Source organism: Poecilia mexicana, unplaced genomic scaffold (assembly GCF_051168715.1).
Source record: "Poecilia mexicana isolate PSO_F unplaced genomic scaffold, ASM5116871v1 scaffold_11, whole genome shotgun sequence".
NCBI lineage: Eukaryota > Metazoa > Chordata > Actinopteri > Cyprinodontiformes > Poeciliidae > Poecilia > Poecilia mexicana.
This window is the reverse complement of record NW_028263380.1, coordinates 27748920-27774684: the sequence shown is the minus strand read 5'-3', so window position 1 is coordinate 27774684 and position 25765 is coordinate 27748920. Positions and strand designations below refer to the sequence as shown.

The following is a 25765-nucleotide window of genomic DNA, read 5'->3' as shown; positions in this document are numbered from 1 at the left end:
AACGGTGCTGCCTTTAAGAGCAGCTCAAGACCCGATTTTTTTACTGCATTTCCTGTATTGGATCATTTCTGCTCCAATACAGTCTGCATTTTCTGTGCAGCTGTGTTTTTTCCATGTGTGAGAACAGTTTTTTTTTTTTATCTGTGCAGCACTTTGAGCTGTTTAGTATGAAGGCTGCTTTATAAATAAGATTGATTGATTGATTGCTGATGGTCACTGCGACACATCAGCTAGTCCGCCATATTGGAAGAGGCAAGTCTTCTCCTTTTTTCACTTTAAATGTTTTTTTTTTTTTTTGTTTTTTTTTACAAACTCCGAACAACCTTTATGGCTCCAATGTAGTTCCATACTCCTGTTGGCAGATCGTTTTCACTGGAGCTTCCGTATCCCTTTAAGACGCCTCCTCTGTGGGTGGAGTTAGTAACTTTTTTTGAACTTCGGCTCTTCCTTTCGGTCTTGTATTTAACGGGCTGTCAGTTTAGTAATGTAGTATTTCAGGGACTAAACATGACGTTTCGAGTGGACTGTCTCCTGACCACCGCCGGGCTGCCTCTGTTCCTGGTCGACATCGTTCTGGACGTCCTGGCTGCTGTGGAGTTTTACAAGGAGGGATCGTACCTGTGCCTCGGTGTGCTGCTGGTGCTGCTCATTGGCTCCTCGGTGCTGGTGCAGCTCTACAGCTGGCTCTGGTACAGCTATGATCATTTTGAGATGAGGACCAGAGTGGAGGAGTCCGCCAAGCCTGGCCTCGGGGTTCTGCACTGGGTCCAGCTGGGGATCTACGTCAGGTGCGTCCAAAGTTCCTCCACAGCTTCAGTTCAGCAGGAGCTTTATGTAACCAGAGGGAGGACCTCCGTTTGTCTTTCTGTAAAACCTTTCACTTTACAGGAAATGGCAGCTGAAGTCCTGCTGTGTAAAAAAGCAGGAGGAAAACCCGAACCGGTCCGAGAACAGGCGACCAGAACCGGAGACATGGAGAGCTTCAGTTTCTGCTCCAAACGAGCAGAGTGAAGATATTTACTCAGTTACCTTCAGTTATTATCTTCATTCAAAGAAACGCACGGAATTAATTAAAATAAAAGCTTTAAATGTGTTTCCTAATATTTTAAAATATAAAACACGCTGAACTTGAAATACATTTTTTATTGCATTTATTTCGATTCAAACATAAGGTGTATAAAAATACAAATAGATTTATGAATAAGTTACAATAACATGAAAAACCCTAAACTACTGTATTTATATGTTAGTAAAGTTTTAATAACATAAAAATTACAGTAAAGCCCAAAATATTTCATCTCTGCATCAGATTTTCATTTCAACTTATTTTTATTTGACCAAGAAGTTGGTGTCTGGTAGAAATAAGACCAGGTTGTCCGAAATAACATTTATTAATGTCAACAACTATTTCATATTTTTTATATTTGCATGGATCATTTCTCCTCTGGTGTTTCTGGAGGGCCTCCGCACCATCACCCTAATCTTATCAACACTAATGGGGCTGAAGAGGAAACCTGATGATTAAATTACATTTTTAATTTAGGCCAAAAATCTGTCAGGAGTATGAATAATTTTGAGCTTAACTGAATGTTTAAAATGCAGCTGAAGAGTAAAAATAATGATTTTATTCCTCTCCATCTCATCTTGTTGAGATGTTTTCTGAGTTGTGGTTTCTGAACTTAATCATGTGTTGGAGTAACATGCATTCATATTATGGCCTGTCTCACACACACACACACACACACACACACACACACACACACACACACACACACACACACACACAGCCAGTCAGGTGTTTGGTATCAGCTCCTGTTGCGTCATGTGGGAACCTCCGCAGGCCGATGGAGGAAATGTGACGGACGGCTCGTTTCCTGAGTCACGCTGCTGCGTTCTGAGGGAATCCAGTCAAGTTCAACCTGCTCTGGAAACAGGAGGATGATTATTATGAAATCCAGCCAATTATTAACCTGGTGGAACCGGTTTCATTTCAGACATGTAGCCGTCATGGAGACGTCTGTGAAGAGCTGCTGCTCCGACTGCGACAGCCAGGAGGAAGACACGGCGGCGTTCCTGAACCAGGACCTGAGCATGCTGCGGATCATCGAGACCTTCTCAGAAAGCGCGCCTCAGATCGTCCTCATGCTCACCGTCCTCCTGCAGGACGGGTCGCTGGAGCCGTTCCAAGGTTCACATTTCCTCTAACCTTTACCAGCATCAGCAGTAAAATCTGGTCATCAACCAGAAAATGAGTCACTCTGTTGATAAAAATGGCATTATATTAATCTAAGCTGTGAAAGACTTTTATTTTGAAGAGTCTATGTGAAGCTTCCTGTTGAGTTCTCACCTATTTTGACTTTAATACGCTTTAATCAGAGTTTAGAAAGGATGCACAGTTGGAGAAAACGCCTTTAATTCACTGGTTGCTATGGCGATTTCCTCCTTTTTTTGGAGACAAAGACATTTAGATTGTTGAACCTTCAACATCAGAACCTTCTGTGGGCCAAACATCTACGGAGCCCTAAATAACTCTCTGAAACCCAGCATAGCTGGATTAATGGCTTCTGACCCGGTGACCTCTGCAGGGAGCAGCTCTGTTGGTTCTGTAGAGAACGTCAGGGAACCCAGCAGCAGGTCAGAGGGAACTTTGTGCTGACGTTCTCCAGAGCAGGGATGCCCCACCTGCTTTCTCTGCATCCTGCTGCCTTTACCTTCATGGGGCCAAAACAGTCAAATAGAAAATCGGTCAGAATAGGAGGGAGGTGAGTCTGGCATCCTTGAGGTCGGCCTTTCTGCACTCCACACAGTTGCTGGTGCTTCCTGGCAGATTCTCCTCCAAACAGCCAGGACTTTCTCCACGCTCTGCAGGCGGTCCAGTTGATTATCATAATGATAGATCAGGAGCTTGGAGACTGGGTGAGAGGACAGAAGTAGTGGCTGAGTCAGCGTAGCGGCGCTGTCCTTTGCCTACAGTCACTTAGCAGTCCCAGATGACCGAAGCCAGTTGGGTCATCTGGGACTATTGAGTATCCATGACTTCCAAGCTTGGAGCTGACGCTTCAGGAAGTGTCTTCTTGTCCCAAAGATGCTGCACAATGATCTTAACTCTGATTGTATGTGGAATAATAAATCCCAGAGGATCGTATTGTTTTGTAAGAAGATAGTGGGGGCTGTGCATAGTTGGTTCAAGACAGTCACTGTTGTACTGCTTGTAGCAAAGTTTGTCTGGCTTGCAGTGCCACAACAGTCCAAGTGTTTGCGGGTCAGCCATTTGTTGTGTGTGGCTCTCGGATCTTGACTCTTTGGACAGCTGTCATATGACAGCAAGAACATTACTGAAAGATTCCCTGAGTTCAAATTCACCTTCCAGGAATAATGTGTGCAGTCGATTCAGCAGATGCTTGGCGTGATTGTCTGGAGGGTCTGAAAACAGTTCTTCTGGTCCAATGTGTCTCTAGACATGAGTTTATAATTCAACGCTGGCACAACATTGGACTGCACATTGGGAGCACTTTCCATCCAGAGATGGTGGGTTCCTGGTAAACTTTAGCATCTCACCTCAGGAAACGAAGGCAGAGTTTGTCCTCATCCAGCAGGCATACTCGATGAAACATTCCCTTCACGTTGCTGCTGGTGGCTCCTGCGTGTTCTTGGAACCTAAGGAGGTTCCTAGAAGACTGGCTCAGAGTGTGGGCCCTTGGAGAAGGTGGCCATTGATGCTCTGCTTATTGAAGGTTAAGGGGAGTGCAACACACTCCCCTTTGTGTTGCACAATGTGGTAGGGCTGGGGCGATATATCGAGTATACTCGATATTTCGCGATATTTTCAATTTACGGTAGTTAAAATGGCTATATCACAACTGTCGAGTATAAATTGTCATTCAAATAATAAACTTTGCGACTATTGCGACAAAAGGCTGAACCACAGATTTAATTCACCACCTAATCAGGCTATTCTTTTACATGCCGTTCATAGCCGGTAGAACTTAAAGTGAAACCTGGAGACTTGGTAGGATCCACTTAGTGCTATGCAATGGGAAAAATAACTCAAAACTACTCTTTTTTTTTTTTTTTTTCTTCTCACTCTCTGGCGGATTTATGATACACGCAGACTCGTTGCCATAGCAACTGACAACAATGCAACTTTATGTATCAGGATTCAGGACCAAAAACACTCAAACATAGAGCAGAACATTCAGTTCGTTACAGTTTAGGGTTTTTAGGCTTGATGTGTATTTTGCTTTTATTAATAAGTGATCACTGTGGTAGATTAGCCACCGCTGCTATTAGCCATGCTAACACAGCGGTGGTAGATTAGCCACCGCTGCTATTAGCCATGCTAACACAGCGGTGGTAGATTAGCCACCGCTGCTATTAGCCATGCTAACACAGCGGTGGTAGATTAGCCACCGCTGCTATTAGCCACGCTAACACAGCGGTGGTAGATTAGCCACCGCTGCTATTAGCCATGCTAACACAGCGGTGGTAGATTAGCCACCGCAGCTATTAGCCACGCTAACACAGCGGTGGTAGATTAGCCACCGCTGCTATTAGCCATGCTAACACAGCGGTGGTAGATTAGCCACCGCAGCTATTAGCCACGCTAACACAACGGTGGTAGATTAGCCACCGCAGCTATTAGCCATGCTAACACAGCGGTGGTAGATTAGCCACCGCTGCTATTAGCCATGCTAACACAGCGGTGGTAGATTAGCCACCGCAGCTATTAGCCATGCTAACACAGCGGTGGTAGATTAGCCACCGCTGCTATTAGCCATGCTAACACAGCGGTGACTGATTAGCTAGTTTACTAATGATCTGTCAGTTAGTGTGTAGGCCGCCCTTTTTATTTTTAAGCTGAACCAAAACACACCTTATTCCACAGCACATCTGTTTAAGTTTGTCATAGTCAAGCATAACTGACCTACTTCCCTCTCCCTCACTATTTTTTCTAACTTATTTCTCACCTTGTTATCTAGTCATAGTGTAGATAGTTCACAGAAAAACTTTTTATATGAGCTTATATTCAAGTCTAGCAGAGAAATGGAGGCGGGAACCTGCGTGGGTGACATCCTGGTACAAGGAGTCCAGTTTAAAATAACCTTGGAGCTCATGTAAGGATATCGTGATATATATCATGTATCGTGATATAGCAAAAATATATCAGGATATTAGATATTCCTCATATCCCCCAGCCCTACAATGTGGTGTGTAATGAACCATGAGTAGTTACTCTCCTTTGTCTTGGCTTTGATGTAACCACCATCAGTGAGCTTGTGGATGTCTTTGGAGTAAATGGAAACTTTCTGTAGGTCTTCTACTGGCCGTTTCTCTGTCCCACGCAGCTGGGGCAGGACAGCTTCTTTAGCTGCATGCAGTACAGGGCCGCTCCTTTTCCATAGCAATGGAGTTTCGTACCTGTTCACATCATTAGTCTCTTCTTGTATGCGGACTGCCTCCATGTCTTGTCTTGACCTGGTGATCAACTGCTCATTTCTGTGTGGCAGCATATTCAGCTGCCACAGCTTCTCCATGTGACATAGCTCAGCTTCTGGAGGGTCACTCTTGTCGCCAGGCACTGCTGTGGGGACAGTTGGTGGCGTAACAGACTTGGCCTTGTAAAGTCCATCCTAGCCTGTGAGCTGCTGCAGGTCCACCAGGGAGACTGAGATGTACTGTGGTAATCTGACCCAATCAGCAGGAACATTAAACATCTTTAATGGATGGCAGTGGAATGTCTCTGACATGATAACATTTCTAGGTATGTCAGGCTAAGTTTAGCTGTGAAAGTTTGTTCTAGGTTGTGATGCAGGAGCTACTGAGAGAGAAACCACCATGGATGATACGGCTTCTTGCTGAACTGTGTGGAGTGAGCTCTTCAGGCTTCCCTTGAAGGTCCAGGCTGGATGCATCCTAGGAGTATTATATGATCTGGTCTCCAGTACCTACTGGAGGATGACATGACAGCTTGCTGCTTCTAGCTGGAGGATCAATGTACAGTCTGAACTCACTCGGCATGAGGTTCCCCAGCTGCTGCAGTCATTTGGCTGGTACTAACCTCGTGCAGGACATCCAGATGCTTCCTCTCACATGATTGGCACTTGGCTTTGAGGTTGCACCAGGAAGCCTGATGTTTTCATGAGCATAAAAATAAAGTTTGGTTTGATGTGATTTCACCTGCTGTGACTGAGTTGAGTAGCCAGAGGTCTTTGTGACTTGTGGGACGACGGCGGTAGCCCCCTGCTGGGCCCCCTGCTGGGCCAGGGGCCCAGCAGGGGGCGTTGGTGCAAGGCAGCCTCGGATGACATTGGTTGTGGATCGTTTCTGACCAAATTCTACCACAAAGTAAAGAGCTAAGTAATATAAAAATGAAAATTAATACAGATAAATATTAACCACAACTCCTGAAAATAGTCTCACAATAAAAATGACCAAGTTTTTATTCGGCAAAGCCATGAACTACATGAAATAGAGCATAATTATGCATTGCTGTGAATAGAGATTAGCTCCTCAAATTAATGTCAAATATTCATAATACTTGACCAAACGGTGTGTAGATGCATCTCTAAGGCAAAAAGGGTGAAGCACAAATCGTATAACTTACTTCCAACAGACGCACACTGCTGGACAGCTGGATTAAACTGCTCATCACTCTGATCTGTGAAATATTTCATCCTCAGATCTACGCATTAATGCACTCCGATAGCCACCGGGTGGCGGAAATAAGAACTACAGGTAAAACACCGTGGTAAAGGGAATACTGAAGACTGGAAACAAGGAAGTGACAGTCCTGTGCAACGGCTGCTGGTTTCATGTTGGGTGTGTGTGAAGGCAGCTTTGTGTGTGATGACCTCTGAACCTTCTGTCATCTCTTCCTCCTCAGTGTTGAAGACCATTGGCTCGCTGTCGGCCGTGGCGTACTGCGTGACCACCTACCACCGCTGCTTACGCTCCTTCCTGCCGGAGAAGGAGGAGCAGTCCATTCTGTCCTCGCTCGTCTTCTTCACCTGGAACCTGCTGCTCCTGGCCGCCCGCATCGTGGCGCTCGCCCTCTTCGCCTCCGTGTTTCCCTGCTTCATCTTCACACACTTCGTCTGCTCCTGGCTGCTCTTCTGCTACTTCGCCTGGTGGGCCGACACACACTTCATGGACACCGTGGGGGGGGAGTGGCTGTACCGGGCCACTGTGGGTCTCATCTGGTACTTCGACTGGTTCAACGTGGTGGACGGGAAGACTAGGACCTGGGCCATCTTGTACCACTGCTGGATCCTGCTGGACGTCTCTGTCCTCTGTGGACTGTGGTTCTGGAAGATGAGCTGGGATCCTCCTGACTTTGAGCTGTCCCGTCGGCAGGCGGCCGTCGTTTGGGGCGCCGTGGTCGCCGGCTACGCCTTGGGTTTGGTTCTGAGGATCGTTTACTACACCTGCTTCCATCCAAAGTTGAACAAAGACGAGCTGAGAGGAGGCAGCGCGAAGATGCGGGCCGATGAAGTGGACTCCCCTCCTGATGATGATGATGATGGCGGACATGTCATGTTTCGTACAGTGCTCAGAACCTCCACCGGGCCGAGCCGCCCGCCGCTCTGCAACAAGAGGATGAAGAAACTGGCTGAGAACTTCTACTCTTCATCTGCTGATGGTGCTGAGGTCTGAAACCTGCAGCATCAGGTTGAACTGGACTTTAACTAGGCCGTTTCTCCTCCAGCATCAGCCTCAGAGACCCGTCCTGAACCCGTCCTGCTCCTCAGAACCAGAACCCGACCTGCTGCTTTAAATCCCAGGAGAAGAAAGTCCATCACATCCAGGACAAATGTTCTGGTTCTGGTGCTACATTAGGTTCTCTCTCATCGGTGGTTCCTGCAGCGTTCCAGGCTCACTGCGTTCAGACGGACCGGTTCTGACCCGTCTCTCAGTGCTGGAGGCGGGTCGGAACCACGGGTTCCCAGCCGGGCTTAAAAATATAAAACTGGAATAATTTATTAGTCTTGTTTTCTGTTGTGGATACATTTATAAAAGATAAAATGTTTTATGTCATTTTGCCTTCAGTTTTATTCTAGTTTGTAAAACAGTTTATGAAACTAAACGTCCGTCAGATGAACCTGATTATTTCTGATCACATTCAGATGATGGAGGCAGAATCAGATTCACCGACGGATTGTGATTGTTTTTATTTATGGATTTAGTTTCTTTGTGTTCAGCAGGCAGAAGCTCCAGGCCTCTGGTTGATGTTAGCGTTAGCAGTTAGCATCCCCAGTAACCCTGCACTGTGTTCAGCGCCGACCGTTTCTCTGGCTGCACAACATTCAGATTAAGGTCAGGTCAAAGTTCACCACATGGTGGAAGCAGAGAACAAACTGATTCCCATCATTTCAGGCAGATTTGATCCCATCAGGCCAGCAGGTTTAGAACCTCCGACCCGGTTTTCTGTGAAATGGACCGATGAACCAGGAGAAGTTCCTCTTCCAGCATCCTGCTGCCAACGTTTCATCCATCCTGTTAGTCGACATGTTTACAGGACAAACCAGGTGCAGGCTGGATCTTCATGGAAAAGCTTCATATTTTTCTCTTAGAAACGTGCAGACTGTAAAATCAAATAAAATGATGGAGCTCAGAGTTCTGATGTCGGCCCACTGGCAGTCTGCTCCAAATGCAACTTAATTTTATATCTGAAATGTTTATGTAAAATATTTTTATAGAATAAAATCAGACGGAAAATCAGGTAGTGTGGGGCCACACTACCTGATTTTATTTTTAGTAATAAAAATAAAAGTTTTTTGCTTTGGTGCAAAAAACTGATTGAAAATCGATTTATTTACTGCATGTTTATGTCTGTTAAGGCTCAGATGGAACGGCACAGAAAGCAGCACTTTAAACCATTCAGACACGAACACAATGGAGACACAATCAGATGACTGATGACCCGCGATAATAACTCAATAGTCCATGGAAAAACCTTATAAGCTTGTATTAAAGCAGAACCCAGATAGCACAGAATCATTGAAACAACATTGAATCAACGTTGAAAGTGGTCGGTGACTTGTATGTTGAATCAACGTTAGGGTTTCAACCATTACTGACATTATATCAATGTTGATTCAACCATCATCAGAACGTGGATCTGCATGCCTATTTGTGTTGATTCTACATTGAATCAATGTTGATTCAACACTCATTTGACTGTGGATCTACATGCATATTTGGGTTGTTTTTATATTGAATGAAAGCTCAGGATTTATGTACATTTTAGGTCTGATAGGTCTACATCATAACATGCCACTAAAAGTTTCTTCACTGGTGTTAAACACTGTATTATTGGCAGATGATGGGTAAACTGTGTACAAAAGTTTAAAAATGACAACATGGGTTTGATTTAACATTTTATTTAAGAAAAGAGGGACAGATCTTTAAACATATTTGACTCCTTTTTGACTGTCAAAACAACAGTATGTTGTCCACAGAAGAACAGAGTCCATGAAGTTAAGCTTTGTACTGTATGAAGTAGGGAAACAGTACAAGTTGTGGTAAAACCAGTTTGACTCTGGTTGGCGTCACTTTGATTTCTTGTGATGTCTTCCTCTCGTTCTGGTGCGTAATGAAGCCACTTCTTGACAGTTTTGCTGCAGTCCTCAAGAGTCAGCTTTCGGTCAAACTGCAGAGCAACAGCTGAAAAAAATAAAAGTGAGGAAGGTGCCAGTTAGAAAGATGATAAACATTTGAAAAGTTCTGAAACACAATGAAAGATTAAACAGTGTACTGGTTACAGGTCTGAGAACAAATACAAACCATATAGTTCCCCATGTACACTCACTGTTAAATTAATATCTTAATCTTTCATTAATATTTATCTTAATGTTTACATATACAACTGCATTTACCCATCAAGCTGCAGTATAGTGTAGGATTTATGATATTGATATGAAATCAATATTTAAAATAAAGGGCTGTTTATCAGAAAACCTAACAATAAAACTCAGGGAGGATCAGGTTTATTTAACACACCAGAGACAAATAAATCGAACAAAAGGTGATTTATAGTGTAGTTGGAAAAATTATAATTTATACAGAATAAACTTCCATCAAATAGCTGGTTCAATCTTCCATCAACTACAAATATTTCCAAATAAGTTGATTAAATTCCTTAAAAAGTGTCTATATGCTAATAAAGATCCCACACAAGTAACAATAGTCCAGTTCAATTTAACCAGTTACCAATCCAAGGATCAACAGACTGAATCAGTCATTAGCAGGTTTAGTTCAGTGTTTCACCTGCCTTACATGTTAAGTGTTTCCCTTCTGCCTCACCTGGATTGAATCTGTGGATGATTAACAACCTTCTGCACTTCTTGATGGCTGCAGACGGTCATGTAATCATCCAACTCAGCTGTTCTGGTACAGAGGCTCATTTAAGCACGACCCTAAGCATATCATAATAAAAAGTTAAAAACAAGTGATTACTATCACAACAATTTAAAGCCCACCTGGACCAGCCAGCCTTACACTTCCTTGTCCACCACATGCTCTCCCAGACCAAACAATAGGCCCCACCCTATTTTAAAAACTCAAATCCCACAAAATCTCGCAGGATTTCATACTTAGGCCTGGAGTGGTGGGTAGGATGAAAATAATACAAAAGGAGACATGACCTCAATTATTAAAAATATCCGTTTTGCCCCAAAATAACCAGGATTACTATGGGCACAAAACAATGCCCTTATTTTTCAATAAACACATTTAAGATCAAAGTAATATTGAAAAACTTACCATAAAAGTGCTCAGAGGAGAATTCAATTCAGAAGCCGGTAGCAAACAAGCCAGCAGCAAAGTGGCTGTTTGGTTGGGACAAACCACTAGTGTAAAATGGGGGGGTGGACTGTACAACTCCTAGTAGAGACTTGTAGATGTTTTTGTGTCAACACATTATGCACAGTCAGTAATAATATTTACAGACAAGTAAGAAAATGTACAGAAAGGAATCACAACCCACTGTTCTCAACATGTAGTGCTTAATTTGAAACATGATTAACCCCCACCTAGTAATAAAATGTTCTGACCCAGAGCTCAAGGAGGGGGAGGGAAGAAGGGATGAGAGGGGATAAAGAGGAGAAGGTTGGGAGGAGCGGTTGGGTGGGGGAGGCTTGGGAGGGAGTAGGGGGAGATGAGGAGGTGATGAGGGCTGCAACAAACTGCCCAGATTGCACACAACGGTAAATAAACGTTGAATTATAGTCAGAAGGGTTGATTTTTGGTTGAGGTCAACAACTGACGGTTGATCAACCATCAAACAACCATCCACCTCCAGCCAAGTAACCGATGTTGAAACTGTGTCATTGAGTCAATGTTGTTTTGTGGTTGAAATCTAATGAATGAAATGCTGATGTCTGATCAACGTCTGATCAATGTTGAATCAATGTTGAATCAATGTCAGCTGTTTTGCCACACCCCTTCCCCTCCTCTCCTCCTCATCAGAGCTCTGGGTCAGAGCATTTTATTAGTGAGTGGGGGGTATTACATTCTAAATTAACCTCTGTAAAGGATAGTGGGTGAAGATTCATTTCTGTACATTTTCTTTCTTTTTCATAACAAAGTCCTACTGACCATTTGTGTGTGATATATTGACACAAAAACATCTACAACTTACTACAAGGAGTGGAGCGGTCCACCCCCACCATTTACATGAGTGGGATGTCCCAAACACACAGCCACTTCTCTGTTGGCTTGTTGGCAAAAGATGTTAATTCAATGTTGAATTGCCATCATGTGCAATCTGGGCAGGCGCAGAGCTATGGGGGGGGGGGCTTAAATATCTGATTATAGACTGAGAAAGTCTACCGCCTGTTGAGAAAGGTCTATTTAATGTTAAAGTTACTTTCCCTCAATGGAATATATACTAGTCAGTCCCAGTGACCGTTTCACTCACGGTTTAGCCGATGTGTTTCCTGGGTAAAGATCAACCAAAAAACGCAGACCAACCTCCTCGCCCCTCGCTCAACAGTTTCTGGTAGCGCAGGCGATAAACGTCAGGGGCCTGGTGATTCGTTAGGGGTCCGGTAATTAGCCCCGCCCCCCGGCCCAACGCTGACTTGTTCCGCTAGTGAATCTGGGTACAGAACGGAATCACAACTCAGTGTTGTCAACACATAGTGCTTAAGTTAAAACGTGATTAACCCTCACCTAAAAGGGGTTGTGCTGTGGTGGCGCAGGGGTTAAGCACAAACCACAATCAAGGCCTCAGTCCTCAACACAGCTGTCACAGGTTCAATTCCTGACCTTGGCAACCTTTGCTGCATTACCCCCCTTCTCTCATTACCCACCTTCCTGTCAATTAACTATCAAATAAAGGCCACTAGCCAAAACAATCTTTTAAAAAATAAAGTGTGAAAAACGAAAAACCCTCACTTAAAATTAAAGTTTCACCCGATTGAGGGGTAGATGGGCCCAGTGGGGGGAAAGAGGTGTGTGTGTGTTTTTGGTGGGTGGAGGGAAGGGGGTTGGGCGTTTGAATGGCAGGCGGTGGTGAGGGGTGCAAAAAACACCTGAACACTTTGATTACTAGTTTTTCCCCAAACCTTATCCTCAAGGCAAACTGACCTGCATGCTTTCAGTTCAGCAAAACCTTAATCAAATGTTAATTAAAATCATGTGTGCTGAATTAGGGAAATGCCTAAAACTTGTAGGGCCTGGAGGACCAGTGCTGAAACACACTGGATTCGACGTTGGCATTTTATTTATTTGATGTCAACCACAAAACAACATTGATTCAATGACACAGTTTCAACATTAGTTAATTGGCTAGAGGGGGATGGTTGTTTGATGGTTGATCCACCGTCATTTGTCGTCTTCAACCAAAAATCAACGATTCTAACTATTTTTCAACATTGAATTAACATCGTGTGCTATCTGGGAAAGTACGGCGGCCACCGTAAAAAAGGCTTATAGTATCAATTATACCGCATGAACTGATCAGTAGATTATTGCGAGGGAACGCAAAAGAAAAAAAATCCCCCATGTCCCCTGGGGGGCTCTGTAAACAACAACAAAGGATTTAAGCTGGATGTGTCAAAACTTCACAATAACTTCAAAGGTAAGTTAATGAATCGTTTGTATTCACCATAATGCCTCATGTCTGACGTAGCTAACAGGGACAAGCTTACAAAGGTGCTATGTAAACGTTAAGTGTTTTGATTATCTGTGCAGTGTGGAATCTACATATCTATGCTTTATAGATATAGATATAGATATATATCTATATAAACATATAGATCTGTCTATATTGTGTCCAAGCTATCAGTCGAAGCTGAAGTTAGCTTCCGAATGTAGCATCTAATTCGGAAAATAGCTAAAGGGCGATTACACTTAATTTTTCACTATCTTGAGCTTTTAAAAACTATAACACCTAGTCATTTCAAACCTAACTAGATTATTCTGTACTAACAGAATAAATAAAACATTTGTGAAACCTTCTAATTGATTTGTGAAATTTGTAAAATGTCAATAATAGATTCCAGAACGCATTAGATCTGAATTATTAAAGTGGCATTATTTGTTATTTTAACTTTCCGTTTTCTTTCTTTTTTTTAATCTTTATTATAGTTGGAGTTGGACAGAAGTTCTGTTTGATGGCTTCCTGGAGGGAGAGATCGGATCAGCTAATGTTACCAACAACTTTTCTCCTATTAACGTTTTTGTTTTTCTTTATATAGAAAGTATTTCTATCAGTTGCTTTTTCCATTTTGTTTACAGTATTTGCTCTATTTTTTATTTTTACCTTAATCCTTACCTGGTCAGGTGAGGTGGAAATGTACATCCTGTTGATTACTGACAAATGTCAGAACCACCTGGACTGAGCTGGTTAGTCAGATCAATCTGAATCTTTATTTCTCATTAAAACGACTTCTTGTAATTTTAAGACATTGTTATAAAATTGCATCTTTATTCTGCTGTAACGATGACTGCATAGTTTAACCAAGTAAATAAAAAGTTAGTCCACGTTGTGATGATCCGTGGACTGATGGACACCTTCAGCAGGTCCAGGTGCTTGGATCCAATGGAAAGGTAATCGGCACTGTGATCATGGCTCAGAAACACGAGGTGTTGCAATGCAAACCTGAAAAATTAAAAACACACACACAAAAATAAGCGTCCATATTTAGCTGAACAACATAATCAAAACTAATAAATCCTCGGCTCTTTTTGAGAGTTTTGCTTGAAAATAAATTGACAATATCTCAGGAAATTAAACGTTTAAGTGAAATAGTTCTGGTATCACAAAGAAACTGCAAAACATGTTTCAGAGGTGTAACAACACTGAAGTCACTGAGTAAGAGTGAACTAAAATACTACTTAGAAATGCATGTTAAAATCTGAATACTCTTTTGAAAGTGTGCAGCTGAAATTAATTTAAACTACTAGCAGGCAAAGCACAGTGTTCACCTGATATCTGTACCAACAGTAATACAAAAAATGATGCATAGAGGCATTAGTTTATAAAAGTCAAGGCAAACCTAAATTTACCATTTTAAAAACAAAAAGCAGCGGGAGGATGTAACTTCATAACTTCATTTTCTAAGCTGAATCTCAGAGGGAAAAAAAGAGAAATTACGTTGGGTAAAGCAAGAACAGATGATAGCAGCCAAGTGGAAAAATTCACTCTAACGTGGAGGTCACAAGGAAAGGAGCCACAGCCAAATACCTCCAACGAATAAGGCAAGTCCTGAGAAGCCAGCTCAATGGCAAGAACAAGATCCGTGCAATAAACAGCTATGCCTTACCAGTAATCAGATACCCTGCTGGAATAATTAGCTGGCCAATGGAAGAGATGAAGGCCACGGACGTTAAGACTCGGAAGCTACTAACCATGCATGGAGGGTTCCACCCCAAATCCAGCACCCTGAGACTGTACACAAGCCGTAAGGAAGGAGGCAGAGGACTAGTGAGTGTGAGAGCCACTGTCCAGGATGAAACATCCAAGATCCATAAATACATCAAGGACAAAGCCTCAACGGACGATGTGCTCAGCGAATGTCTCAGGCAATGGGGAACAGAGGACGAGGTGCTGGAGGAACCATCATGGGAGGACAAGCCCCTACATGGGATGTACCACCGACAAATAACTGAAGTGGCTGATATCAGGAAATCCTACCAATGGCTGGAGAAAGCTGGACTCAAGGACAGCACAGAGGCCCTCATCCTGGCCGCCCAGGAACAGGCACTAAACACCAGAGCAATAGAAGCTCAGATCTACCACACCAGACAAGACCCAAGGTGTAGGTTGTGCAAGGAGGCCTCTGAGACAGTCCAGCACATAACAGCAGGGTGCAAGATGCTGGCAGGGAAAGCGTACATGGAACGACATAACCAAGTGGCGGGCATAGTGTACAGGAACATCTGTGCAGAATATGGACTGGAAGCCCCGAGGTCAAAGTGGGGAACACCCCCAAAGGTGGTGGAGAATGACCGAGCTAAGATCCTGTGGGACTTCCAGATCCAGACAGACAAGATGGTAATGGCGAACCAACCGGACATTGTGGTGGTGGACAAAGAACAGAGGAAAGCCGTTGTGGTGGATGTAGCAATACCAAGTGACCACAACATCAGGAAAAAGGAGAAACTGGAGAAATACCAGGGCCTCAGAGAGGAACTGGAGAAGGCCTGGAAGGTGAAGACCACAGTGGTGCCTGTGGTCATCGGGGCCCTCGGGGCAGTCACCCCCAAACTGGAGCAGTGGCTCAAACAGATCCCAGGAACAACATCAGACATCTCAGTCCAGAAATGTGCAGTTCTAGGCACAGCCAAGATACTGGAGGAGAACCTGAAGCTCCCAGGCCTCTGGGGGAGAGAGAGAGAGAGAGAGGAATTTTTTTTTATTTTTTTTTTATATGAAATAGACAACTTTATCATTACTTACTATGTACACCGGAACTAAGGATACACAGCTTCGAGCCAAAACAGAAGTTGTGTGACGTCATGTGAAAAGGGTCTGTTCTGTAGCTTTCAGTGTACTTCTAAATCTGCTCCTTTTCGGGGTTGCTACTGCCTCTAGTGGCGTGGGGGTGGTAACGCAGCTAATATAATTACATTACTAAATAAGAATACCGCAAATTATTTTGTGTGTCGGCGGGGGGAGGAATAAGAAGGGTTCGGTGAATGCGCGTATGAAACTGGGTTGTTCGGTACCTCAGAAAAGGTTAAGAACCACCGCACTAGAGTCACAGACATGCACACATCAGTAGGCGTTAAGTTAAGGAAGCTGGAATCGAACCTACAACCTTCCAATCACAAGACGACGACTCTTCCCACGCAGCCACAGTCGCCCTCAACATCATGTTTAATGAAACATCAACCCACAAACAGAGACATGGGAACCAGGAGGAAGGAACGAGGGGCGGTGGGGTGACGAACCGCCAAGTACCCAGCCAGCATGCATAGGTGGGCCCCACTTGGGTTTGATGTGGGCTACATGGGTTATGAGTGGGCATGGGTTTTATCTGGGCTAACTGTATGGGACCGATATGGTAACCTAAAATGGGGCCCACTTGGGCTGGCCCATTAGGGCTAAACATATGGGCCCCATTCAGCATTAATGTGGGCTAACTGTGAATGGGGCAGAAGTGGGCAACACTATGTGGGGCCCATGTAGTTTCAGTATCATGGGCCCAACATGGGAAGCCCATGTGGGCTGACCACATTGAACCCACATGAGATAAGTATGGGCTGACCGTACATGGGTTGAACCTGGGCATGCGTATGTAGGCCCCATTCCTTTTTAATGTGGGCTAACTGGGGATGGGGCAGAAGTGGGTAACACTATGTGGGGCCCATGTAGTTTCAGTATCACGGGCCCAACATGGGATGCCCATGTGGGCTGACCACATTGAACCCACATGAGATAAGTATGGGCTGACCGTACATGGGTTGAACCTGGGCATGCGTATGTAGGCCCCATTCCTTTTTTATGTGGGCTAACTGGGGATGGGGCCGAAGTGGGCAACACTATGTGGGGCCCATGTAGTTTCAGTATCACGGGCCCAACATGGGAAGCCCATGTGGGCTGACCACATTGACCCCACATGAGATAAGTATGGGCTGACCGTACATGGGTTGAACCTGGGCATGCGTATGTAGGCCCCATTCCTTTTTCATGTGGGCTAACTGGGGATGGGGCAGAAGTGGGCAACACTATGTGGGGCCCATGTAGTTTCAGTATCATGGGCCCAACATGGGAAGCCCATGTGGGCTGACCACATTGAACCCACATGAGATAAGTATGGGCTGACCGTACATGGGTTGAACCTGGGCATGCGTATGTAGGCCCCATTCCTTTTTTATGTGGGCTAACTGGGGATGGGGCAGAAGTGGGTAACACTATGTGGGGCCCATGTAGTTTCAGTATCATGGGCCCAACATGGGAAGCCCATGTGGGTTGACCACATTGAACCCACATGACATAAGCATGGGCTGACCATACTTGGGTTAGACCTGGGCAGGAAAATGTAGACCTTAATCCTTTTTCATGTGGGGTAATGGGAAAAAAAATTAAAATCTGATTAGACAATGTGGTTACCCTGTCACTTTTAAACTTTTCACTATATGTCAAAAGCAAAAGCTGCAAGAGCAAGATTATAAAAACTTTGAAAAATATTATGAGATGTCAGATTGATGGCCTTTAGCTAAGGAAATTGTTACTCAGTTGGCCTGTATTGGAGCTGATAAAAGGTAAATTGTTGAAGCAATTGTATAAGCTTTCTACAAAATTAAAAGCTCTCCTTGGATGGTTACCTCATCTTGGAGGTCATAAAGAGGTATTGTATTTGAACCATGCTCACTACATGATTTCTGTGTCTGGCTCATTTACTAACACCGACATTACACTAGGGTTCCAGAAGATCAAAATATGCTTCAATACTTTATTTTTTAAACCAGTTCAGTATTGTTCAAGCTACATTTTGAAGTCCTAGCATTTTTCTTTTTATTATTTTACACTAGAACAGTCCAGATGTCCTAACATTTTTGTGACATTATCTGTTTTAAATATGCATAATTTTCTGCTGCTCACTCAAAATAGGTAGTAGTGGACTTTTGTCCTTGCTTCTTTTTTTAAATGTAATTTAATTTTATTTTATTATCAATTGGATGTTCAGACATCCAAAGTGTTCATTGCAGCTTTTTCAAAGAAGGACTTAATTCTTATTTGGAGAAATAGTTCAGATCAGATCATCGTGAAAAATATTACAAAATGTTTAGAAAATGAATTCAAACAAAACTCAAGTGAGAAAGACAAGAGTAAAATTTTTAGCATCTGTTTTTTCATCTGTAAACATTTTCCAAGTTGTCAGCATAAATAAAATAAAAAAAACCTAAACATTTCTATTAATGATTATTTTTATATCTTTTAATCTTTTTTCAATAATCTTTTTAACCTTTTTGTTCATTTTTTCTCTGGCACCGTTGCCAATAAAGGTTGGTGAATTGAAGTAGACACTTTACACATCCACTAAAGAAAGTAGTTCCAAAACACATTTGAATAAGGACGACTATATTTATTTATTTTTATTGAGAAAATTTGTGAGTGCTACATCGGTTTTACATTTGTTAAACCGATGTATTACTCTCAAAATTAATCTCGTGTTTCTTGGAGAACGTACAATTGTTAACTGCGGATGGATATGCGGTTTCAAAATCAAACGTAGTCCCATCAGTCCGTTGGCGTGGAGTCTGCAGGTTCGCTGGCCTTCTACTAAAGAATCTGTAAGTACACTTCTGTCTGTTTTGTCTGTGTCAAATTTTAGGGAGAGATTTTAAATCGCTAGTTAAAACATTTGTTGCTCGTAATGGTTCGGATGACCGGAGTACCCCGAAAGACCTAATTAGTTGTTTCTTCTTTTTTTTGTTGTTTTTTTTTTTCTTTTAGGTGATTCTTTTTATATTGTTAAAACACAATAAGTCATCTGCCATTATTGAGGTAAGAATATTTGGATGCAGAGCGATTTCAAACTGTTCTGGCCAGATCATTTTCAAATACGCTGCGGCGCCATTCACCGGTAAATTTGAGCGCCAACGCGGCAGAATAAAATCGGTTCACTAATGAATCTACGTTGCTAGCGGAGGTTGCTTTTAAAGTACCTTGACACGATAAAACCACTTACATTATTTATAAAGAGTAACTACTTCGCTTTCATTCTGTGTACATGGGTTTTTAACAATCTTTCTCGCAGCCAATTAAGCCAGCATGCATAGCTGGGATCCATTAATTGTGCATTTTTAATTATTATTATTATTTTTTTTCATGAAACTGCATTGAATCGTGTCGTTATGGGCTAGATAGGTAATGATGAATGGGCATGGGTTTTGTCTGGGCTAACTACACGAGGCCCATATGTTTAACCTAAAATGGGACCCATATTGTCAGCCCATTTGGGCTAAATGTAGACTGTATTCAGCATTATTGTGGGCTAACTGAGAATGGGACAGAAATGGGCAACACGAAATGGGGCCCATGTGGTTTCAGTATATTTGGCATAAAAGCTTTTTTCTAAATAGAATGAAGGCATAGTAGTAAATATTTTAAAATCATGTTTGTTTTATTGTGTAAGTGACATTTTAAAGCGTTTTATTCTGTCATCGTTTGACTGCAAAAAACATGACAAGTGGGTGTTTAGGTCTCAACTAGCCATTTGTTTGGTCAATGCAAATGGGAGCTTTAGATTTACCAATGTTTTAATACTTTTTAAAAAATTATTTTCTACAGACTACTATGGAGAAGCGTGAAGAAGGCTTGCAAGGGCAGAAGTGACATCAGATCTTCAAACAGATAATGATATTCCAGAAAAGCGACGTAGAAGGTAACGTGGAACAGGGACTTCTGTAACACACAACTCTAGATCAGTGGTTCTTAACCTGGGTTCGATCGAACCCCAGGGGTTCGGCGGAGCCTCTGCCGCGGAGGGAAAAAAAACTTGTGTAAAGTCGTGATGCGCCGCTTTGCCATCATTTGCTGCGGAGGATCACGTTACATTGCTTAGCCAGCTGCGGAGGAGCACAGGGATGGGGCAGGGATGGGGCAAGGAGGGGGGAAAGGGGGGGTTCGGTGAATGCGCATATGAAACTGGGGGGTTCGGTACCTCAAAAAAGGTTAGGAACCACTGCTCTAGATCTTCTGTCTCCCTGGTTGTCGTTTGAGCTGCTCTCAGTTCTTTTACCCATTTGGTTCTCCTTGCTTTACTTTTTCCTTCTAATCCTTCAAAATTTATTGACTTAAATTGATACAGACTTTAACAATTGGCATTTTGTCCATGTATAAAAGTAAGCTTATAAGCTATATATGTGTGAAACGATATATAGCTTATAACAAATCAATTAATAAAAACTAAATGTATCATGTGTCCTGATTTTAAAATGTTGTCTTGTAATTGTCATTATACTTAAGGTTGTCATGGTTGCAGAAATTGGAGGAGGGTCCTTAGATGATGCAGTACAACAAGCTGTGTGATTCCTCATGTCCCCTGAATTGGCCCTCCAGTTCAACCTGTTTGGCCGACATAGGAAACAAGTTCCGGGACCTGCGTCTCTGATGTTTTGTATGGTAAAGATCAGTTTTTATATTCACTTTTTTTCTTGAACATTTGTTAATTTTGGTTGTCTTATGCCTTTTGTTCATTTTTAGTAATCTTTTTTTTTTTTTTAGATTAAAAACTGAGACTTCAATTTTTGGTTTAATTCACATAGTATTCTTTCACTGTGCTCTCAAGAACTTAAAGATTTGATTGCTGACAAAATTTGAAGGTAATATTGTTTGCATTTCAAACAGTATTAACAAAATATACAAGACCATGATAGAACCTTTATGTCAGTAGTTGATTTATATACATTAATATATTTTAAATTTACAATAAGAATATAGTGTGTGTACTAGGGATGCTCCGATCAGGTTTTTTGCTTCCAATTCTGATAGCGATCACCCATGGGGCCCATCTCTGCCGATCATCTGGATTGGCTGTTATTTTTTCACTTTAGGTATAAATGATAACATGTTATCTGGCAAAATTAAAAAGTGCGCAGTGTGACGGAAAGAGTAGATCAGCTGCACATGCAGGCTGCGAATGAGATACAGGTGATCTGCAACAAGAGGCCGTGATCAGCGATCACCAATCAAACACATTTTCACGGAAATTAACCGATTATGATTGCTGATCGATCTGCACACCTCTATGTACATAATAATAATGACTCGAGAGTGCTTTGATTTTGGCAGATCCCTGCAAGCATTTCTGCCCCTTGAAGGGGAAGAGATGCACATTTCATTAATGTTACATTGTACTAAAAGTAAAACACTAATGCAATTTCTACCTTTGCTTGTTTTTTAGGGGCACTTAAAAGAAATGGATCCATCCACGGAATCACACAAAGATACGGAAAAGGCACTCGAAGTGGGTTACTGGAGCCCCGGACAGAGGTGGAAATAGAAAAGTTAGAGCGACTAGGGAGGCAGCCAGCTCAGACTCAGGTGGGCAGGTTCCAAGATGGACAGTTACAATGATGTATCAGAGCTTTCAAGTGTGGCATATAGGTTATTAAAAATATTTGACAAAAATGTAGTGTGAAAGAGCTATGTAAGTGTGTGTGTGTGTGTGTGTGTGTATTGATATATATTTATATGTATTTATATATAGATGTACAGATCTATCTATATAGTTGCATATCTAGATATAGATCTATATACATTTATGTATCTATACATATTTACATAACTAGATGCATAGTTATCTAGATAACAAGATATAGTTATTTAGAAATATAACTATATATATAGATCTATATATATAGAGATAAATATATATTTACATAGCTAGAAATCTAGTTATATAGATAATTGTATATCTAGATATAGATCTATGTTTATACATTTGTTATATTAAACTAGTTTCTGTTATTTTCAAATCTGCAATATGAATAATTTTGTAGATTTCTTTTACCAGTGCATTTCTTGTGGCATCATTTGCTCTGTGTTAATAAAGCTCTTATAATTGACGAGTTAAAAAAAACTGACAATATTTTAAATTACCAAATAAAAACCTTGACCAAAAGACATTTTTCATCTCTTTTTCTTTAATGCAGGTTTTGTGCTAAAGCATTTTAATACTTTGGTTTGTTGATTAAGATTGTATATCTATTAATGTAATTCACTTTCAGGTTAGGTGAGAAAGACCCCATTGTTCCTACTGGAATGAGGCATCTGGGCCCCACTGAAAACCCAGTCAGCACCCATTTAAATCTACCTGGGCAAACCCATGTGGGGCCACCATGGAACCCGTGGACAAACCCACTTGGTGCCCATATTCTAGCCCAGTTTAGACCCAGTTGGGGCCCAGGTAAAAATGAAAGCTCCCAAGTGGGGCCAAGATGGGCCTCATGTAAGTTACCCATCTGGGCCCCACTGAAAACCCAGTCAGCACACATTTAAATTACCTGGGCAAACCCATATGGGGCCACCATGGAACCCGTGGACAAACCCATTTGGGGCCCATATTGGCAGCCCTCTTTTATCCCATATGGGGCCCACATGGGTATGCTGGCTGGGTAGTGACTGAGAATGAGGAGGTAGAGGGGGGCCAACGGCCCGGGGCTGATGAGGTCAGGGTTACAGGGTTACACTGACACTAAATAACTAAAGAAACCAGAGTGATAAACATAACCATAAGAAATAGACATAACTAGAAATACTACCCAGAGCAGGAAGTACAACAAACTCCTGTTTAATAAATTATGGACTATTTATTCTTATTAAACATGGAAACCAATATGTAGTTCTATACTTGGACCTTTTTGTCTTTCTTTCGGTTAGTTTTGTTTGTATTTCCTCTAATTCATGTTAAGCATTTTAAACTGCCTTGTTTCTGAAAATGTGCTTCATAAATAAAATTACATGACATTATTATGAGGAGCTGAAAGGAGAAAATAATAAAGAAACATGAACTAATGAACCCAGGAGAACCAGCAGCACTGAGGTGAACTAGAAAATAACTGAACCAACTAAAGAGGAACAGAAAACACAGAAGTAAACAGAACCCAGAGTCCTGACACACACACACACACACACACACACGCACGCACACACACACACACACACACACACACACACACACACACACACACACACACACACAGTGAGCCAGTGGAGGTCAGAGCAGCTGACTGACTCCATCAGGGTCGTGATCTTCTGACCTGCTGGTCTGAGCTGAACCTGCTACTGATGTAAAAAACCTTCAGGTGACATTTGTTGTGAATTTTTCAGATAAAGATAATTAAGATTTAATAACAGCATCAAGCAAACATTCAGGAAGTGGGTTTAATCTGGATCTGCAGCTCTGTGTTCGCTGCTGCAGATTGGTTGGATCTGTGAGAAATCTCCAAAATAAACTTGTCAAGTGGTGAAGCTGCGCCCCCTGCTGACACAAATCTGAAAAGCACCTAAAACAACAACACCTGATAAACCTGATTAGATCCATAACAACATAAAACATTTCAAGCCTTTCCTTCCTGTGATGTTGATGACCCTGGTAAAAAACACTAAATCTTACCAAATATTTGTTGTCTAGTTTCTGCAGTGCAAACATCTTCAGTGCACTTTGAAATGTGGGATAATTAATTTAAAGGTATCGGCAACATCTGTCAGCCTGTTTATGTTGATAATTGATCTAAAAGAAGTTCCGTTTCACTGGCAGATTTTTTTATTTATAACAAGTGGGGAAATGTGAGAGAGGAACTAAACATTTCTAGAACAACATTCAGGAGTGATTCATATATAGACACTACCTGAAAGGTTTTTTTAGTCTTATTTCAAGTGTAAGGAAACATTAGATAAAAACATTTGTTGATGTTTTGTGCTTTTGCAGGTCATGAAAACCTCCAAACTCCGGTGAGTTTCACCAGGACGGGATGAGGCTGCAGCCAGAACCTCTGGGTCCAAAAGGCTCAGAATGATCCAGAACAGCAGCGTCTCACCTGGGCTGAAGACAACCAGAACCGGGCTGTTCTGGTTCAGAGGTCCAAACTCTGTTTTCAGATGAAAGCAAAGCTTTTATTCCCTTTGGAGGTGTCAGAGTCTGGAGGGAGAGCAGGGAGGACCAGAACCCCCGGTGCTGGTTCTGGTCAGAGTGAAGCGTCCACAGTCAGTGATGGTTTGGGGTGGTACTGTCATTTGCTGGTTCTGGTCCACTGGGTTTTCTGAAGTCTGTTTGACTGGCCCAGCCTGTCTAAGCTGGTCGATCAGCGGTACCAGGTCCAGGTCCATTGAAACTCCTTTGGATGCACAGAAGCTGCGGTTTCCACCTCCCCCAGATGATGGCGCCGTATCTGAGTCCAGCAGGTGATACACACATCTGGGATCTTTCTTTCAGTCATGATCCATTTCTCAGGACCAAAGATGAGTGTCGGAGAGCTGACTCAGCCTTCTGCCGGGAATGTGGACTCAGCTCCTGGTTGGTGAACGAGGGTCGCTGGAGGCTGGGACTCTCTGGTCCAGTTTCTTAAATTGGGACACCACCCCAGTCTGCCAATTCCAGTGTTGCCACAGTCCTCTCTGTGAAAAGATGAGGTCTACAGAGCGTGACAGCCTCACTTTGTTCAGATCCTTCATCTTCTCAGACAGACCTTTGCTACAGACTGCCATCTACTGGGGAGGAGGCTGCTGCACACCAAGAGGGCAGCTGGCTGCAGGGACCCATGGCTGTTCACCAGACCGGAACAAAGATCCAGGCCGTGGAAAGGTTTCCCCTGAAACAACCCAACACATCTACCAGGATGCCAGACTCTGGCAGGTAAAAGTAACCAGGTGTGGGGAGTCTACGGGAGCATCTGTGCAGAGAATGGGCTGGAGATCCCCCAGTCAAACTGGGAGAGATGGAGAAGGACTGGGCCAAGATCCAGAGGGACTTTAAGATCCAGACACATAGCAGGTGACGGCTCAGCAGCAGTGATAGGTGTAGCGATCCTCAGCGACAGCAGCAACAAGAAGGAGCCAGAAAGCTCCAGAAATACCAAGGGCTCAAAGAGGAGAGAGAAAGGATGTTGAGGGTCGAGTCGATGGTCCCAGTGGTCCCAGTGGTCTGAAGAAGAAACGGGTGATGCTTGATGTCAAAGGTCAGTGCTGAAGCTTTAAATCTAACATCATATTCTTGTCTCCTGAAAGTATTTAGAACATAGTTATCCTTTATTGTCTCACAACGGGGATATTTTTGTGCAGTAGCAGCAAAGTGACAGGCCATAAACACAAGTAGATTCATACAAAGATTATAAAGTCACAGAGCTGGCCCTCCTGATGAGCTGATCTAACCGCTTCCTCTCAGTCGTACAGAAGCTGCTGCTCTAACAGACACCATGTAGATGCACCACAGAACAAAGGTTTTCAATAGCGCCCCCTGCAGTCCTAAAGGCATCAGCCTCCTCAGCAGGTAGAGTCTGCTCTGGCCCTTCCTGTAAAGTGCATCAGCATTATGAGTCCAGTGCAGTTTATTGTTCCAGTTTTTTAAGACCCTCTGGTCGGACTGTCCTGCGCCGCCACCGCATCCAGGACAGTCCACTCCCTGACCAGTGTTGGTTGTTCTCCAGCAGGTCCTCGTGTTCCCTGCATTGATCAGAAGCTGCTCCTCTGGGACTTTAAACAAAGTCGACTCCGCTGTCTGCAGTCTAAGTCGTCCTCATCTGTGAAGGCCGACTACGGCAGAGTCATCAAAGGAATTTGCAGGTGGCAGTGTGGGGAGTTGGTGGAGGA

At 42.9% G+C, this 25765-nt stretch overlaps 1 protein-coding gene and 2 long non-coding RNA genes across 6 annotated transcripts; 2 read left to right on the top strand and 1 right to left on the bottom strand.

The window, feature by feature from the left end:
- The first annotated feature begins 329 nt into the window (after window positions 1-329).
- On the top strand, window positions 330-8715 carry LOC106908379 (XK-related protein 8-like). The gene is made up of 3 exons (XM_014974459.2): window positions 330-788; window positions 1995-2188; window positions 6884-8715. Exons 1-3 carry the CDS (start codon window positions 508-510, stop codon window positions 7651-7653), a joined length of 1245 nt encoding a protein of 414 aa, XP_014829945.2. The 5' UTR covers window positions 330-507; the 3' UTR covers window positions 7654-8715.
- A 649-nt stretch (window positions 8716-9364) lies between these two features.
- On the bottom strand, window positions 9365-10748 carry LOC148156619 (uncharacterized). Its single transcript, XR_015764698.1, has 2 exons — window positions 10303-10748; window positions 9365-9663 (listed from the first exon to the last, which is right to left on the bottom strand). It is a non-coding gene; the product is annotated as an uncharacterized LOC148156619 (long non-coding RNA).
- A 6643-nt stretch (window positions 10749-17391) lies between these two features.
- LOC148156618 (uncharacterized) lies at window positions 17392-22079 on the top strand. Of its 4 annotated transcripts, XR_015764701.1 has the most exons (5): window positions 17392-18744; window positions 18908-18958; window positions 19745-19838; window positions 20423-20578; window positions 21360-22079. It is a non-coding gene; the product is annotated as an uncharacterized LOC148156618 (long non-coding RNA). The 4 variants fall into 4 exon arrangements; XR_015764702.1 differs by lacking the exon at window positions 18908-18958; XR_015764700.1 differs by having other exon boundaries at window positions 17392-18958.
- The last annotated feature ends 3686 nt before the right edge of the window (window positions 22080-25765 follow it).

What these genes read in the sequence shown, in the direction of transcription:
- LOC106908379 (XM_014974459.2), top strand. Translation starts at nt 508, where the DNA reads ATGACGTTTCGAGTGGACTGTCTCCTGACCACCGCCGGGCTGCCTCTG. An exon ending in CAGCTGGGGATCTACGTCAG is followed by an intron (nt 789 to 1,994) that starts GTGCGTCCAAAG and finishes GTTTCATTTCAG; the next exon opens with ACATGTAGCCGTCATGGAGA. An exon ending in GTCGCTGGAGCCGTTCCAAG is followed by an intron (nt 2,189 to 6,883) that starts GTTCACATTTCC and finishes CTTCCTCCTCAG; the next exon opens with TGTTGAAGACCATTGGCTCG.